Below are 18,103 nucleotides of genomic sequence, written 5' to 3'. Positions count from 1 at the left end.
AGGGCAGCCGAGGTGCATACGTGAGAGCCGACAGGGGGACTCTGTTGTGAAAATGGGGGAAAGTCCTTTGCTTGAGCAGCAACGGACTTTCCAATACTTCTGAATACAAAGGCGTTGGGAACAACCTGAAAGCTCACAGCCTTCCTGGTTTTTGGTGGCGCTAGCCGCTGGGGGATGTGTGAGCTGGGAGGCATAACCCACTCAGCAGGGAGCTGAATTCTGCAAATACTGCCTGGATGTGGTGCACTGTCCCATATAGCAGCACCAAGATGGCTTACAGGTTGAATAATGTGTGTGCTCTACAGCAGTGGTCACCAGCCAGTTGATCAGGATCTACCGGCAGATCTTGGAACCTTTGACAAGTGATCCTGACTGGTTTGGCTGACAGGCTATCAAGTGGTGGCGCTTCATCTGCCCCTTTCAGCACTACCATGCTGCTCCTGGCCTCTGCCTTGGAGGTCCCCTCACCCCTGGGAGCCTCCTGAAGAGGAAGGGCGGGTGCTGATGTCAGGGTGCTCCTCCCTCCGCTCTGTACCCCATCTCCACAGAGCAGAGAGGGGGCAGGATGAAGAGAGTTTGCTAGCTGCTTTTGGGAGTGGTGCAGGGCCAGTGGTGGGGGTAAGCCTCCCTTAGGCCCCTGCACCACCACCCAGAGGCCACCTGTGGTAAGTGGTGCCCAGCTGGAGCCCGCATTCCGAACCTCGGCCCCAGTCCTGAATCGCTCCTGCACCCCAAACCCCTGCCCGTAGCCTGATAAAAGTGAGTGAGGATGGGGGAGGGAGGATAGAATAAGCAGGGGCGGGGCCTTGGAGAAGGGGCAGGAAGGAGGCAGGGCAAAAGTGTTTGGGTTTGAGGTAGATCCTGGATTGCACTTAAATTCAAAAAGTGAGCTATGCTTAAAAAGGCTGGAGACCCCTGCTCTGCAGCCTTACCTACCAGGGAGCTGGCTTTGCACTGATGTGGAAAGCTAGTGTCGCGTGTTGTAAGCTACAGAGGTCCTAGGTTTGATTCCGCCTGCAGACGACAGGGGCCTGTTGGCATCCCACCAAGCCTTTCCTTCCCCGAGGAGGAAGAGAAATGAAAGAGATTAAAAACTCTCTGAACTACTTCACTGCCCAGGCAAAGCTTCTCCATAAAATGTCTGGTGTGGTAGAGACAGCAGCTCAGGGACTCTGTCTCCCTAGTGACCTTGGTCAGGCATTATGGGAGCAGATTCAAGCCCCCGATGCTTTATGGCAGAGAAGTATGCTTCCTGGGTTGGAACCACAGCTTATTCTGTGCTGTGATTTGTCCAAGGGAGCTGACCGAGGACTAGGATAACAGAGCACTGTGCTGCCCACATTGGTCACTCCTGGGAACTGAAGAATTTGCTTCTAAGATTGAGGGGTATGTTGAACCAGTTGTTCATAATGGACTTCACTGCAGCTAGGGGAGCCAGATCCAATGGTCCCTCTAATTTTTTTCCATCCAAATGCGGAATAAATATGTTATGTGCACCAAGGCATGCGCACCACCAGTAGAAACACAGGCTGCCAGCAGCGGGCGCACTGCTAATCAGCTGGGCTGCATTTGAATCTCTCGTGGGTTGCTGTCCAAGTGCTCAACTTAGAGGAAACACCGACCAGATCCCAGTACCTTTGCATCAGGCTTTCTTTGCCCTGTGACTTAAAAATTAACACAAGTCTTTGCTGTAGTTACTCATTGTCACTACTTTATTCACAATATATTTAAAATCTGAACCAACAGGCTAACATTTTGCAAGCGGTACTACTTCCCGTTCTCTACAAGGAAAAAAAAACTCAGCATAAATAATTTACATGAGAAAATAAATACATAATTCACTCTTTGAAACAATAGCTTTCACATTTAGATTCTGGTTCCACTTAAAATCATTGCAAAATCTAGCAAAGTGGTAAACTCACATTTTACAAGATTTGTACGTTAACTCTACACAGAAAATAAGAACAGCAAGAAATTATTTTCCATCCACATTTTGGATGCTGGGAGAGTACGGTTTGCAGTCCTACAGCATATGTACAGCATTTGAATATGAATTTTCCAATAATACGCTTTAATGTAAAAACACAAACACATGTATGAGTGGTGTGAAGTTATTTAAAAGGAAAGACACTGTCAAACTGGACAGCACATTGCCATGACTTCTCAGAAGGAATTCGCTGGTTTTCAAATTAGCAGAGGCTCACGCCAATGTCGAACCAGCCCCTTGCCCTCAGAACCTGCCATGCCCAGTCCAGCACAACAAAGCATATGGTCAGATGATCCAAACTTTGCAGAACAGAGAACCTAAGAAGCTGTCATCTCAATGGGGATGCTAAAGTCAATTTGCTTTGGGAGGAGTAAGGCAAAACTCAGTACCCTGTGATCCTGTTGGCCCCCACGATAAAATTACTTAGCTGTGTTAGAAGTCGTTTGAAAGACTCCAGGAAAAATATGTATGTCCCTCAAGCAAACATGATTTGGGGATGCATTAACAGGAATGTTGTGAGCAAGACCCGAGAAGTCATTCTTCTGCTCTGCTATGTGCTGATTAGGCCTAAACTGGAGTATTGTGTCCAGGTCTGGGCACCACATTTCAAAAAAGATGTGAAGAAATTGAAAAAGGTCCAGAGAAGCGCAACAAAAATGATTAAAGGTCTAGAGAACATGAGCTATGAGGCAAGACTGAAGGAAACGGACTTGTTTAATTTAGGAAAGAGAAGACTGAGAGGAGACATGATAGCAGTTTTCAGGTATCTAAAAGGGTGTTACAAGGAGGAGGGAAAAAAATTGTTCTCCTTGGCCTCTGAGGATAGGACAAGGAGCAATGGGCTTAAATTGCAGCAAGGGAGGTGTAGGTTGGACATTAGGAAAAACTTCCTAACTGTCAGGGTGGTTAAACGCTGGAATAAATTGCCTAGAGGGGGTTGTAGAATCTCCATCACTGGAGGGCTGTGTCTAGACTGGCCAGTTTTTCTGGAAAATCAGCCGCTTTTCCGGAAATACTTGCCAGCTGTCTACACTGGCTGCTTGAATTTCCACAAAAGCACTGACTTCCTACTGTAAGAAATCAGTGCTTCTTGCAGAAATACTATTCTGCTCCCGTTCAGGCAAAAGTCCCTTTTGCGCAAAGCTTTTGCGCAAAAGGGCCAGTGTAGACAGCTCAGATTTGTTTTCTGCAAAAAAGCCCTGATCGCGAAAATGGCGATCGGGGCTTTTTTGCGGAAAAGCGCGTCTAGATTGGCACGGATGCTTTTCCGCAAAAGCACTTTTTGCGGAAAAGCGTCTGTGTCAATCTAGAGATAGAAATGTAGCCATGTTAGTCTGGTGTAGCTGAAACAAAATACATAGTCCTGTATTTTGTTTGTGCCAATCTAAACGCTCTGTTCTAAAAATGCTTTTAACGGAAAACTTTTCCGTTAAAAGCATTTCCGGAAAATCATGCCAATCTAGACGCAGCCGAGATGTTTAAGAGCAGGTCAGACAGACACCTGTCAAGGATGATCCAGATAGTGCTTGGTCCTGCCAGGAGGGTAGGGGACTGGACTTGATGATCTCTCAAGGTCCCTTCCAGTTCTATGATTCTATGATTCTATGATATAACTTTAAAAGATAGAGTTATGGGGCTTGGAAGGGAGCTGCCATGGGCCATCTGCCTTACACTCTAGCATGTGAGCATGATTGGTTTCAATATAAGAACATAAGAACGGCCACACTGGGTCAAACCAAAGGTCCATCTTGCCCAGGGTCCTGTCTGCCAACAGTGGCTAATGCCAGATGCTCCGGGGGAGTGAGTCCAGCCCCCTGCCCAAAGCAGGACGTGCTGTTCATGCTAACTCACAGATTACTGACTCTTCTGTTGTTTCCCTACTATCATTCCTGTCCTGCCTGACGGACTTTAGAGAGGACCTTCAAGGCTCTGTTCAGACAAATTAAGGATAACGACCTCTTGCAAAGTGTAATATACGGAACAGTCACAATAAAACCTTTGCTTCCTCTGCCTTCTGTAGTGTGCACACCACAAAACCCCATGCAAATTCCCCGGCGAACGCTCCTTGCAGATTGAATTTAGGTGCTGCTCCCACCAGCTCAGTTTCTCTCTTTCATCAGACCACAGCTGCTAAAATCTGATCGGTTTGGACTACGAGAGCCTTTGACCTAGCCGTGAAGGAGGAATGGGAGACCACTGCATTCAGGACTTTCCTCTGTGGCCTGTCTCTGCCATTTGGTGAAATGCAAAACTATCCAGAGCTGCTGGGCTGTACCTCTCGGAAGGGACCTTCTAGTAGGCGTTTTCGAGTTCCGGCTGATTGGATTTGCTGCTCCTCGCTCTGGAGAGACGCGGCTTCTTGTTCTTCGGAGGCCGGGCGGTTTCCTTCGCAAACTCCTTCAGCTCGGACTGGTTGTGGTAGCGAGTGTAGCGCTTGCATTTACAGGCGGTGACCACTCGGATTTTGTGAGTCCGAGTCTCTTCCTCGGGGCAGGCCAGCTGGATGCGCTGGGTCCGGGCGTGCGCGGGGACGCAGCGGTAATCCAGGGCACTTTGGCGCCACCATTTCCCTCTGCCAATAGAGTTAGGGAGGAGGTGGGAGGGGACGCACTGGCCTGAGCAGACCAGCTCCTTCATGGGCTTGACACTGCGGCAGGGCCCATCAGTGACATACCGGGTGAAGCGCAGCTCTCTGCAGGTGAAATCGGAAGCATCTGCAAAGAGAAAACAAACTAGTGACCCTTCTTGTTCAGCGCTGCCTCTCACCTCCTGCGGCAGCTGAAATCCAGCACCAAGGCCTCAAAACCAGCCCACTTGTACTCATAATTGTACTAGGAAACCCCAGAAGGAGACGGGAAGTCAAGGAAGCATCACCTGCAATTTTCAGGGAAAGTTCTCTCCTACCCAGGGAGCTGCTCACCAGGGGTAGGTCTAGACTACGTTTTCCTTTCGAAAGAAGATATGCAATGTCGGCGGTAAGTTGCGTATCTTCTTCCGATCGCTTTTTCAAAAGGGGGGGGGTTGAAAAAGCAAGCAGTTTAGATGCGGTTCTTTTGAAAAAAATACCTTTTTTTTTAAAAGAACCTTCTTCCTCAAAAATTAAGGTTTACAGGTTCTTTCAAAAAAAGATTTTAAAAAAATGCATCTAAACTGCTTGCTTTTTTTTAAAAAGCTATCGGATGATATGCAAATTACCGCCAAATTTGCATGTCTTTTTTTGATAGAAAAACGTAGTCTTGATGTACCCCAGGCGGGAGAAAGATTGAGACTGCCACAAAAAAACTTCTGCTTCTCTTTCCATTAGATACTGAACAATTAGGCTGGCTCTACACCAAACCCTGCCTTCAAACACCTGTGCACTGCAGGGGATGGCACAGCGCAATCTACTATATAGTAGTTACAAGCTGGGGACCAACCAGTTAAGTAGTAGTTCTACAGAAAAGGACCTGGGGGTTACAGTGAATGAGAAGCTGGATATGAGTCAACAGTGTGCTCTTGTAGCCAAGAAGGCTAATGGCATATTGGGTTGCATTAAGAGGAGCATTGCCAGCAGATCCAGAGATGTCATTTTTCCCCTTTATTCGGCTTTGGTGAGGCCACATCTGGAGTATTGTGTCCAGTTCTGGGCCCCCCACTACAAAAAGGATGTGGACGCATTGGAGAGGGTCCAGCGGAGGGCAACCAAGATGATGAGGGGGCTGGAGCATATGACTTATGAGGAGAGGCTGAGAGATTTGGGTCTGTTTAGTCTGCAGAAGTGAAGAGTGAGGGGGGATTTGATAGCAGCCTTCAACTTCCTGAAGGGAGGTTCCAAAGAGGACGGAGAGAGGCTGTTCTCAGTAGTGACAGATGGCAGAACAAGGAGCAATGGTCTCAAGTTGTGGTGGAAGAGGTCCAGGTTGGATATTAGGAAAAACTATTTCACTAGGAGGGTGGTGAAGCACTGGAATGGGTTACCTAGGGAAGTAGTGGAGTCTCCATCCCTAGAGGTATTTAAGTCTCGGCTTGACAAAGCCCTGGCCGGGTTGATTTAGTTGGAATTGGTCCTGCCTAGAGCAGGGGGCTGGACTTGATGACCTTCTGAGGTCTCTTCCAGTTCTATGGTTCTATGATTCTATGATATACGTGAGAGAGTTTATCCATTTGTCTGTCTGGTTGTTCGAGAACGGCTCCTAAATGGTAAGAGCTAAGGCCACCAAATTTGGTCTGCAGTGTCCCATTAGCATAACTCAAAGCACGGTCAGGGTTTGGTTGTGCTAGGACAATAGGATGTGCCTGGAATGGCATTGTTGCTCGTAAAAACAGAAAGGAAGGGCTGTGCTTGCAGGGATAGTTATTCTTTATAATGACCACAAGGGGGCAGTAAGGGGGCAGAGATGGGAACCAGGACGGCTAGAACCCCGTTGGGCCAGCAGGGGGCAGAGGTGGAGAAAGGGACAGCATTCTACTATGTATTTGAGAGAGTTTGTCTGTTTGTGTGTCTGTCTGTCTCCCAGCCTGAGGACATGCACCCCTTCCCCCGACTGTGCCCGTTCAGCAGCCATGAAGGGGCGCTTCTCACCTGGCCCCACGCTGCCGTGGTGAAAGAGGGTTGTCCCCTCTCCCTGAGGACGCCTGCATCTTGAGCCCCTCAGCCCCAGCCCCAACCCAGAGCAATGATCGAAATGAAGCAAAACAAAACGTATCTGAGTTCAGGATCCGAGCAACGCCGGGTAAACCTTCTAGGATTTGTCTATCCAAGAGATACACCCCACATGGAAAAGGCATATCAGGTGTGACATGGGAAAACAAGGGCATCAAAAAGGAACCCAAGGGGACGTGCAGGAAGCTGAGGCAGGAATCAGAGCATTCTGAAGCGTTGCCCGCTCTGGGCAGAAATAAAGAAATAATTTCTGCTCATTTCCACCCACGTGATTCTGGAGTCAGGCCACATGACTCAGAGGGGGTGGGCTGCAGGTGCAGCTAGTTATCGAGTGCCCAACTTTCTGTGCATAAACTCTCAACTATAGATTGTTAGAAATTGTCTGTGCGTCTGAGCTGTGTGTCCTGAGCGGCTGGCTGAGGAGGAGCAGCCCAGGAGTAACCTTAGCTTTAAGCTCCCCTCTTTGCATTTCCAATTTTGGGATGTGGTAGGGGCTCCTCATATTGATGGTGGCCTTGTGATGCCATCTATGGTGGCTCCCCTGGTGCAGATTAGGAAGAGTCCAGTGAGCTCCAACAATGTCGGAGAATCAACAGACTCCACTCCTTCCTCCTTTAAGCCACTTATGGGTTCAAAACCTTCTCTCACTTACACTAGTTTAACGCCACTGATCTCCATCACTCACTCCAGACTTCACCTGGCGTAAGCAAGAGCTAATCTTGGTCCAGAGTTTTGGTGAAAATCGAATTGAAAATTCTCACAGCCAAATTCTGCTGCACTTTTGCCACTGTACCCTCACTTAGCCGGCCTTAATTCCCATCTCTCAGAGCACCCCTTAATTCACCACTCAATTGGCGGTCCAGGCCTCTCCCTCGCGGTTCTAATCCTGCAGCATCCATGTCATTTCCTTCCACCAGAGAAAGGCATCTTCTGCCAATTCAGAAACCTTACCAGGCTTTGGCTTGTGCTTTTACAGATTACCAGAAGCAAGGGAAACAGTAGAAAATGTGAGATTTTAACTCTAAGGATTTCGAAAAGCAAAGAACGTTCCAGTTAAATAATTTATACTTCAGATGCATTTCTTATCAGAACCTGGAACAGGGCTCCTTTCTGGCTTTGCTCAATCAACATGCTTAGCTCTAATGTATGAACATTGATTGCAAAGGCTGTTTAGCAAATAAGGTTTTGAACTTTCTCTATATGAACACAATTTATTGCTCTCATCCAAGCAAAAGAAACACACGTAGCACAAACACTATTTTAATTGTGGCAACCACTTATTGATCCAAATTGCGTAGCTTATTTTGAGTGCATTTCGAAATAGCTTATTTTGTAATTCGACATTATGAAATAAACCACTATTCTGAAATGTCCCTTGATCCTCATGGAATGAGGTTTACAGGAACATCGGACTAGTGTGCCGTTATTTCAAAAGATATTTCAAAATAACGGGCATGCTGTCAAGACATGGAATAGCTATTTCGGGACACCGGAAGTATCCCAAAATAGTGCACAGTGTAGACGTAGCCTAAATGTCTTAGTGATGTCATATTTTTAGACACATGTTTCTCTTAGTGAATTTTTAAGGATCTTCCCCTATGCTACAAAAACAGCAGGTTTTTTTCTGGACCTACCAGCGCTCTGCTTTCTGGATGTATGTACCTAAAAAGGTATTACAAAGAGGAGGGGGAAAATTTATTCTCCTTAACCTCTGATGATAGGACAAGAAACAATGGTCTTAACATGCAGCAAAGAAAGATTAGGTTGGACATTAGGAAAAATGTCTTAATTGGTGGTGAAGCACTAGAATAAATTGCCTAGGGAAGTTATGGAATCTCCATCACTGGAGATTTATAAGAGCAGGTTAGACAGACACCTGTCAGGGATGGTCTAGATGGTGCATGGTCCTGCCGTGAGGGCAGGGGACTGGACTTGATGCCCTCTCGTGGTCCCTTCCAGTTCTAGGATTCTGTTATTCGATGTCTCTTTGTCCAGACTTCCGCCCCAACTTTGTAAAACACTTTGCACAAATGTAACGATACACCCGTCCCATGGCAGTCTGGGAGGGAACTGTGGCTGTGCAAATATGCTGTGTGGTTCAGCCAGAGCATTTAAGAAATTAAGTTTTCACTTGGGTAATCCTAATACTCTGGACTCTGGCCTTTTCTGCCAACTCAGCAGTGGGATGCTGCTGATGTATTAGACACCTTGGGCCATGCCTGAGCCAGGTGCTGCTTCTGTTGACACACACCCTGTGCTTACGGGCATGTTGAACTAGTCTCAGGGAGCCTCATTTCTGGTGGGGACATCTGATCTGTGACTGAGTCCTTTCTCCACCCGGCTCCCACTGTGACTAAGTCCTCCCCCCCCCCCCCCCCGACCCCTACGAAAGACACTGAGGCAGCCGTACAAGTGTATAGCATTCCTTGAGAGAAGCCCAAGTCTCTTTGGGGGGGGGGGGTCCTGGAATATAAATCCCCCCCTTCCAAGTCCTAAGGGGTCCCTGCCTGTCAGTAGCAGGGAGGCAGTTAGCACAAGTCTAAGGTAGCGAGAGAGACTTTTTTCCTGACTGTAGGACAAAATCCTCCATTGAAGATGCTGGCTTTGCTGCTAGGTTGGGCAGCCAACGCTGGGGCGGGGCAGGAGCGTTCCATGGGGCTGGGCTGGGAGGAGGGAATTGTGCCCTGTCGTGATGGGGAATAAATTTTGTGATGCGCACCGAGGCATGTGCGCATGCGCCACCAATAGAAACACCTGCTGCTGGCTGTGGGTGGTGGTGGGTTCTCTGTTAATCAGCTGGGCAGCATTTGAATCTCTCCTGCGGGGCCGCCCAAGCATTCAGGAGAAGAGAGAAGACCCTTCCAAGTGAAAGGTGCAAGGCATGGTGGGTGTGGGCATTCTGCCCTGCATCTGCTCCGGGACCACATACATTTCAGTCTGGGGTGGGGGGGGTCAATCTGGCACCTTTCACCAGCAGGCCCAAGCACTTGTGTTTCTGAGCCATTGGTGGTGTCGGATCTTTAGCAGATAGCTGTGGGACTATGCCGAGTTTCTTTCAGGGGGCCTCTTGATGTGGCTAGTTCTATTTAGTCCTGGTCTACACTAGAACTTTATTTCAAAATAATCCCGCCCCCCCCCCCCCCAGTTGAATTTATACGGGGAGCGTCCACATGACCAAGCCTGCTATTTTGAAAAAACTGGGCTGCTTCTTCCAAAATCTGTACTCCCGCTTTTCATCGGGAGTAACGCTCATTCTGAAATACCTATTTCGAAATAACGGTCGGGTGGACTCGCCGGTGCCACTATTTCGAAATAGCTACTCCCCAGAGTCATTCAAACTATTTACCCCCCAGCGCTTCCTGGGGCTCTACGTCTGAGGTAGCGCGTCCACATGAGCAGAGCCTCCCTCGGACGAGTTTCAAGGCTTCCCCGTCGTGTGGACACGCTTGTTCGATTTTGTTCAATCAGGAGCTTTTCAGTCAAATGTACCGATTTCAAAATCGTTGCCTCGTGTAGACGTGGCCTTAAATTATTCGTCCAAGTAGCAGCTCTACCCCACTGAGAGCTCCCAAGAGAATACATGCGACTCCCACTGAGCCTATAGCATTGTGGATTCCCTCGGGGAAAGCTTCACACTGCTAATAATAGGCTTCCATTGCCTGCTGGAGTCTGCCTAGATTAGAAGAAGAACAGCATTTTCCCCTCCTCTGATCTAACACCCATCACCGGAGTGCTCCTCCGTGAAGGTTTAACAATGCTCTCCTACCCACTCACCCGGTTTACAGCATGAGGACAGCAGCAAATCAGGTCATATTACTGGCTACAAAATATCTTTTATTGCCACCTTTCACCCGGGCCAGTTCAGCATCATACACCTCAATCTCGCAGCCACTCCGCTCACAGCTCCTAAGCTACTTATTTCTGATACTTTTACAGGGCTACACTGCATCTATGCTTGTCCAAAAGCCACTGTCACTTTGGTCACAGGACAGACCTTGAGATACTATTATGCAGCGGGCTTGGAAGCACCTACAGATAATTAAATGCAAAAGAGTTAGATATGGCTACATCTTATTTCCCTGGTGGGTCATAACCATTATTACTCGTCTCTGTTTAAGAGATGCCGTCGCAAATCACAAGCTAAAGAGGAGACTGACTTTGTTACCACTACAGCATTAGCAGTTCAGCGCTGGATCCCGTGTTCGTTCCTCACCCGACACACGAGCATAGGAACAGAAATCCCCACAGGAAGTTATGCTGCCAGGTTTGGGGGCTGCAATACAACGTGGTTAGTTTTCTTACCGTTTGGATCCAGAGGCTGCGGCGGCTGCCGGCCCCCGTGTTTCGCCTGGTTCATGGTGTTGTTGTTGTTGCTGTACGTCTCCTCCGCCGGGGTTTCTGTGTTTTCAGGGAGCTCCGGGATGATTTCTGTAGCATCGTTTTTAAACATTTGCCACCCTTCTACCGAGCGGACGGCCGTTTGGATCAGCACCCAGATGGAGCATGCAGCCCAAGAGATCTGCATAGTGGCAGCCCAGAGATTAGCCTTTCAGCCCTCTCCCAGTCTCAAATCCCAAGCAAAGGCAAATTATTCTCCTTTTTTAAATCCCTCTTAGAGCCAAGCCAGCCAATGACTTCACAAAGTGGGAAGGGCCAGACAAGTCATTCATCCCAGATCTGTCACCGAAGACCAGCAGGGACATGGGGGCGGGGGGAGGAGAGGCGAGGTGGTTTCTCCAAAACAGTCTACAACTTTTAGACACACACTTAAAAACTCATCCCTTGCTTCATTCTTCTGCCAGGCACTGGTGTCGACTGAACAGCCATACTGGCAGGGAGACTAGTCAGTCTGCAGCTTGTCACCGGCCTAACAAATATTTTCACAATGAAAAAAAAATGCTTCTTCCTTATTTGATTTCCCCACCGTTTCAGTGCTAAGTTCCCTAATAACTTCTCCTGGAAGCATGTGTCTGTGCTTTTTCTATTTTCAGCTATAAAATAAAGACACATTGGGGGAAGGAGCCAGAGGCGACACACTGTACAGCTTGATGGGCTGTTCCTCTCTTGTTGCATTTGCCTATGGGTTGTTGGTGCATTTTTAGACACTGCCCTCTGCTACTGGCCCTTGGCATAGATATCACCACGAGAGGGTTGCTGACTTTTAGATCCATGAGCGTGGCTAAACTGTGGTTTAAAAGCCATGGCTGCACTGCGGAGAAGAGATGACAAATGATCTGGTGAAGGCACTGGTCAGAGACGCAGGACAACTGTGTTCCAGCTCCGGTGCAGATTTCCTGTGTGGTGATTGGTGTCACATCACTAAGCCTCAGTTTTCCAGCTGCAAGCCGCAGACAATCATACTCCCTTCTTGCATGAGGTGTTGTAATACATTAATACTTGCAAGGTGCTTAGCTACAGGACCAAGGCACCAAGAGCTGTTTGCTTCAAGTGAGCTGCCGTGTGGGGAAACCTGGGTATGTTTCCTGGGTATGTTTCTGAGGGGGGATATGATAGAGGTCTATAAAATCATGAGTGGTGTGGAGAGGGCCGATAAAGAAAAGTTATTTATTAGTTCCCTAAATAGAACTAGCAGACACCAAATGAAATTAATGGGTAGCAGGTTTAAAACTAATAAAAGAAAGTTCTTCTTCACACAGCGTGTAGTCAACCTGTGGAACTCCTTGCCAGAGGAGGCTGTGAAGGCTAGGACTATAATAGAGTTTAAAGAGAAGCTAGATAATTTCATGGAGGTTAGGTCCATAAAAGGCTATTAGCCAGGGGGCAAAATGGTGTCCTTGGCCTCTGTTTGTCAGAGGCTGGAGAGGGATGGCAGGAGACAAATTGCTTGATCATTGTCTTCGATCCACCCTCTCTGGGGCACCTGGTGCTGGCCACTGTCAGCAGACAGGATACTGGGCTAGATGGACCTTTGGTCTGACCCAGTACGGCCGTTCTTATGTTCTTATGTTGCACACTGCCCTATTTGAAGTAGAATTTGTGCCCGGACCAACTCAGCCTTATGAATCTATTTCATTTACAACAGATACAAAGAGTATAACTGAACTGCACTCGTTCACATAATCCGACTGCATTACCTTTTGTGCTGCCTACTAAACAGCCAAAACAGGTGGGTCTGTTTCTTCCTGCCCACTTAGGGCTAATCACTTAGGGCTTGGATTCCATTCTGACAGTCCTACAAGCCAGAAAACAGGTGTTGCTGGAGTTAATACATCAAATATTTGGGGCAAATTCATCCCGGGTGTAACCTCCCTACAAATAAGGGAGACATGGCTGGATGAATTGGAAGGGTCACATGCAGGCAATATACGTACTGTAGAGGTCAGATTTCACTGTGGTAATAAGATGGATGGGCATGGGACATGATCCATTTCTGATTCAGTGGCAGCTGCCCCATTTTGTGGCGCTGTCTCTGTAGTCTCTTTCTCCCCCGAAGCTATGCCATTTTACAAGTCTCACTCGGTGCATCTTCCCTTTCCTTCCCAAATATCCCACGGAGGGGAGAGGGGACGAGGAGCGTTTACATAGCAGCATTATTTCGGAATAACTAACGTTATTCTGAAATAACGTCAGGCATGTCTACACTACAAGCCATTGTTCCGAAATAATGTCGAGTTGGAGGACTTCCTACTCCGATTCACGGTAACCCTCATTCCACGAGGAGCAAGGGAAGTTGGAAGAAGAGTGCTCTTCCTTCGACTTCCTGTTCTGTCGACAGCACCAAAAGCTGAGTTGAGCTATTTCCACTTCAGCAATGCAATTGACATAGATGGAGTTGCGTCACTTAATTCGACTTTAGCCCAGCTGTATGGACGTGCCCAGGGCCGGCCTTAGGCCGATTTCCCCAAATCGGGCCCTGTGCCTAAAGGGGCCCCGCGCCCTGAAGCCGGAAGTGTGCCGGGTACGCTGCGGGAGGGGGTGTTGGCTGCCTGCACTGCAGGAGGTGTGGGGGGCAGGGTGTTTGGCGGGGGAGGTAGCTGGGGATTTTTTGTGTGCTGGTTTTTTTTTTTTTTTTGGCTCAACCAAAATTCCTGGGGCTCCCATTGAAACTTCTGTGTGCTTTTTTTTTTTTTGGTCAACCAAATTTGCTGCGGGGCCCTGTCAAAATTGTTTGAATTGGGCCCCGCACTTCCTAAAGCCGGCCCTGGACGTGCCCATGGAGAATGTAAACGCAGCTGTTTCTGGTGCTGCATTCAATCTCTCTTCCTTAATAGCGTCTTTGTCCACCCACCACCTCTCTGTAGGTGGAGGGATGCCACATAGTTTTACGTGTTTCCTTCACGCATGAAGGTTTTTGTGCCGCGTTTATCAGAAAATCATTCCTTGATAAGAAGTGCCACCAACCATTTCTCTTCAGACGGTTAAAGAAACATTCCAACACTATTGTTGCCTTTCACTCTATAAACACATACTCTGCTCTGATGCGCTTTCATTAATAACTTCCTCTAATATTCAAAGCAATGGCTGCTTTAACCCCTGAGATGCACATCCACTCCAAACCCTGAGGCCTGTCCAAGGCCGGTGTTTTTCCAGAAAGCGTTTTTCCAGAAAGCGTTTTTCCTCAAGACAATGCACGTTGTAGATATGCAGGTGCAGATGGATTTTGCCCAAAGAGCTGGCTTGGTTGTGACTTTCATTAGACATCATCACATCTCCCATTTGTATAGCCCATCAAACGCCATGAGACACTGCGGATACATCTACACTGCACGATTCCAAAATAGCTTATTTCAAAATAGCCCGTCTACACTGCAGGGAAGCCTCAAAATGAATTCGAGGCAGTTTTCCCTAATGTAGACGTGCGATCTTGATTTAGAGCCCCAGAAGGAATAACTTAGAATGGCCCTGGTGAGGGGCTATTTCGAAATAGCAGCAGTGGGGCGTCTACACACGCCTTATTTCGAGATAGCTATTTCAGAATAGGCGTTATTCGTAGATTGAGGTTTAGAGAAGTTGGAATAAGCCGTCCGTTATTTCGAAATTATTTCGAAATAACGGAATTGCTGTGTAGATGCTCCCATAGTTATTTCAGAATAACGGCCGCTATTCCAAAATAACTTTGCTGTGTAGACACACCCTGAGTGATAGGTTACCACCACTGAGCTGGAGTGTTGCAAAAGAATGAAGCAGGCGCACGAAGGATCGTGGCTATGAGCCAAATTGACCAAGGACGCAACTCCATGCTCCAGGAATACCCAAATGGCTGGCTACCAGATGCTGGAACTTGGATGACAGGGGGATGGATCGCTTGATAAATGACCCTGTTCTGCTCATTGTCTCTGAAGCTTCTGGCACCAGGCACTGTTGGAAGACAGGCTATACAGTTAGGTGGATTGTTGACCTGACCCAGCATGGCCATTCTTAGATTTGAGAGCACTTCCCAGCTGAGACTTGCAGGAAAAATGGTTCGTGTCTCCAGAGATATTTTACATAACTCTGGTGCCCTGGCACGATACATCCTACAAAACAACCTGCTCTTGCCAGAAGTACCATGTGATTTTTGAATGAGTCATGTCTGAGCGAAACTTTGGCTTCATATGTCATCTGAAAATTGCAACCTTCCGCGGCAAAGTGCCCTCTAGCACCAGGCTGGGACACTATGGCCACGTCTCCACTTGCCAAGCTGGAGATGGATCTTCTGGTGTTCAATTTAGTGGGTCTAGTAAAGACCCACTAAATCGAACACTGAGGATAACCCCAGTCGGCACCGGTATTAGTCGTGAGGAGTAAGGGAAGCTGATGGGAGTGTTTGCTCTCATTGGTCTCCCACTGCGAAGATGGCACCAAGCTCATCTTAAAATATGTTGACTCCAACTATGTTATTTAGGTAGCTGGAGTTGCGTACCTTAAGTTGGCCTTCCAGGTCTAGTATAGACCTGGCCTAATTCAGTATCGACTTACAAGAAAGTTAATTCCCAACTATATTTTCAGCAGTTCCCAGGACGTCTCCAACCCAACTACTAACCGAGTCCACCCCAGCGTGGCTTAGGCACTCTGATTAGACCACAGCCATGGCAGGAAGCACAGAAGACGGATGGACTGAGTAGGAAATATACTTCCTTGCCAATGTCAGACTTAGTACAAACATCACATTTACTGAACCTGCCCTTAGCAATGAGCGAAGCATACAGCTCACTTTTCTCCTGGATGCGTACTGGAAGGAGAAAATACATTTTAAAACGTTGCGCTAATGTTTATTTTCATTGCTCACGGAAGGGGGGGGGAGCGGTCCCAGAAGGAATAATGGGACACCCAAAATCAAAGACCACGCTTGAAAACTTTGGCTTATGCAATTTGCCCAAGGTCTTAACATCTGGGATTTAGGCCCTTTTCCTGCCTCATCCACAATCTTGAGTCTAGACATAGAATCATAGGGCGGGACGAGACCTTAGGAGGTCATCGACTCCAGCCCCCTGCTAAAAGCAACACCAATCCCAGGGGGCCCTATAAACTGAGCACTTGGGCAGCCACCCAGGAGAGATTCAAATGCTGCCCAGATGATTAGCAGAGCACCCACTGCCGCCCGCATGTGTTTCCACGAGTGGTGCACATCTGCCCAGGCCTCGGTGCACATAACAAAATGTATTCCACACACGGATGGAAAAAATTAGAGGGACCACTGAGTCTAGTGCCTTAACAACAAGGCAAGCCTACCTCTTTGGGCAGCCCCTTCCCTCAGTCCATTCACATCCTCTGGCTTGTGCAAGGAATGAAGCCTGTGAGTATGGGTTCCAGCCTCATCCGCCATTCATACACCCCATGAAGCAGGGTGGGCCTCGGGAAAAAACCAGGTTGTGGTTCTGCCTGCCAGGAAGGATGGTATTAGCATTCATACATAGAAGAGGGCAGTGTTATGCATATAAGAGAACCGCCTTCAGCCCGACAACTCTACCCTGTGAGCAGAAGGAGCAGCCCTGCTAGCTCAGCCCAATGGCGACATGGGTGCTGGGGCAGGGCACCCCCTGGCTTCCATCCTCAGAGTTTCTGGGTGCAGCTGGCGAGACCTACCACCACATTCTTTGCTACCCTGCAGGCCCTGATGCTGTTATCTAGGGCCCGGTGCTGCAGCAGGCAGGCACACACACGTGCAAATACCTGCTGAAAGCAAGCCCGGCCAGGGTAACACCTGGTGCACCGTGGAACTGCTGGAGCGGGAGAAATACCTGGCGAGGGCAGGTATTCTGGCCAGCAGTGCATGACAGCTCACAATTTACAAGCTGTCCAGGCGTTCCGTTCCCCAGCTCAAGGGAGAGCAATGTCCCTGCTTCTTGAGCTGTTCCTTCCCCCTCTGCGGATGCTGCTGAACTCACCCAGCTGGGGCAGCGTTTATTTCTGGTTCGTAAAGCTGCTTTGGGGATTGGCACCCAGCACCTTGCCCTTGTGTTTTCAAACCATCCCACCTAAAGGGGGAGACAGCAGGTGGGAGGAGCGACTCTCTAGCTTCCTATTAGGTCATCTCGGCCCCCTCCTTCGTTCAGCCTTTCGCTCCTATACCCACGAGAGAGTCATGCTATATAGGACTGAGCCCGGGGGATGCTGCATGGCTGGGACAGTCGGGAGGTGATCAGGGCAGGTGTCCCGGTGAAGGTGACTCTGAGGTGGGGCGCGGTCCAGCCCACAGTACATTCGGCACCACAAGATACCTCAATTTATGCCAACAGCAACGTGCCCTGGACCCGAAACTGGCAATGCTTGCCCAGTGATGCCTCCAAGCCCATGAATACATTCATGAGCATATTTAAAAGCTACTTTTTATAGCTAAAGTGGCTTGTCTTCAGAACAGAGAAAGATACGATTCGTGCAACAGCATCATCTGGGGACAAGAGACGGAATGATGGCTCCAGCTGGTGAGGAATGATGGGGCTGCAGCACCATCTGGTGGGGGGTTGTAGGGCTGGCTCCCACCTTGGAAAGGATTTGATTGCAATCCCATAATTCCAATCCCTGAAGAACCACCTGTACCTAGGGGCCTGTTTTCAAAGGGAATGGATGGGTGACTGAATAAGCACTTGAGTCAATGGCTGCTCATTGGAGAATGCTAGCTAAATAAAGTCTAATACCTTTCAGCCAGTGGCAGCACTTAAAATTAGAACAGATGTATTGGTGCAACCCAGCGATGGGCAGCCGGTGGCCCCTCGGGATTCTGCGTGCAGCCCACAAGGCATTTTGTTGACCATTGCTTACGACCAGGGTTGCCAGATTCTGCTGGTTTCCTTTCACATCGTTTTTTCCCCTACCGGTAGCACTACGATGATACGCATGGAAAAGCGAGGGCACGTGAAGCGAGGTGTGTGCTGACTGCACACAACATAGAATCACAGAACACTAGAACTGGAAGGCACCTCGAGAGGTCATCGAGTCCAGTCCCCTGCCCTCCTGGCAGGACCAAGCACCAATCTTGAACCAAGTATCTCCATCATTGGAGATACTTGAGAGCAGGTTGGATAGATGTCTAC

At 48.5% G+C, this 18,103-nt stretch overlaps 2 protein-coding genes across 3 annotated transcripts in view; both read right to left on the bottom strand.

Annotated features, from left to right (window-relative positions):
* Nucleotides 1–1,703: 1,703 nt before the first annotated feature.
* Nucleotides 1,704–18,013, bottom strand: SOST (sclerostin). Of its 2 annotated transcripts, XM_075911731.1 has the most exons (3): nt 16,302–18,013; nt 10,932–12,822; nt 1,704–4,701 (listed from the first exon to the last, which is right to left on the bottom strand). In XM_075911731.1, exons 2-3 carry the CDS (start codon nt 11,152–11,154, stop codon nt 4,280–4,282), a joined length of 645 nt encoding a protein of 214 aa, XP_075767846.1. In that variant the 5' UTR covers nt 11,155–12,822; nt 16,302–18,013; the 3' UTR covers nt 1,704–4,279. The 2 variants fall into 2 exon arrangements, with proteins under 2 accessions (XP_075767846.1, XP_006125776.2); XM_006125714.4 differs by having other exon boundaries at nt 10,932–18,013.
* The window catches only part of DUSP3 (dual specificity phosphatase 3), a 50,520-nt gene continuing 36,978 nt past the window's right edge, over nt 4,562–18,103 (bottom strand). Inside the window, exon 4 of the mRNA XM_014574902.2 lies at nt 4,562–4,701. The gene's annotated coding sequence lies outside the window, so the exon portion shown is untranslated. The remainder of the gene's footprint in view (nt 4,702–18,103) is intronic.

The sequence above is a fragment of the Pelodiscus sinensis genome, chromosome 29 (assembly GCF_049634645.1).
Source record: "Pelodiscus sinensis isolate JC-2024 chromosome 29, ASM4963464v1, whole genome shotgun sequence".
Taxonomy (NCBI): domain Eukaryota; kingdom Metazoa; phylum Chordata; order Testudines; family Trionychidae; genus Pelodiscus; species Pelodiscus sinensis.
Note: the sequence above shows the minus strand (reverse complement) of the source record. Positions and strands in the feature narration are given on the sequence as shown.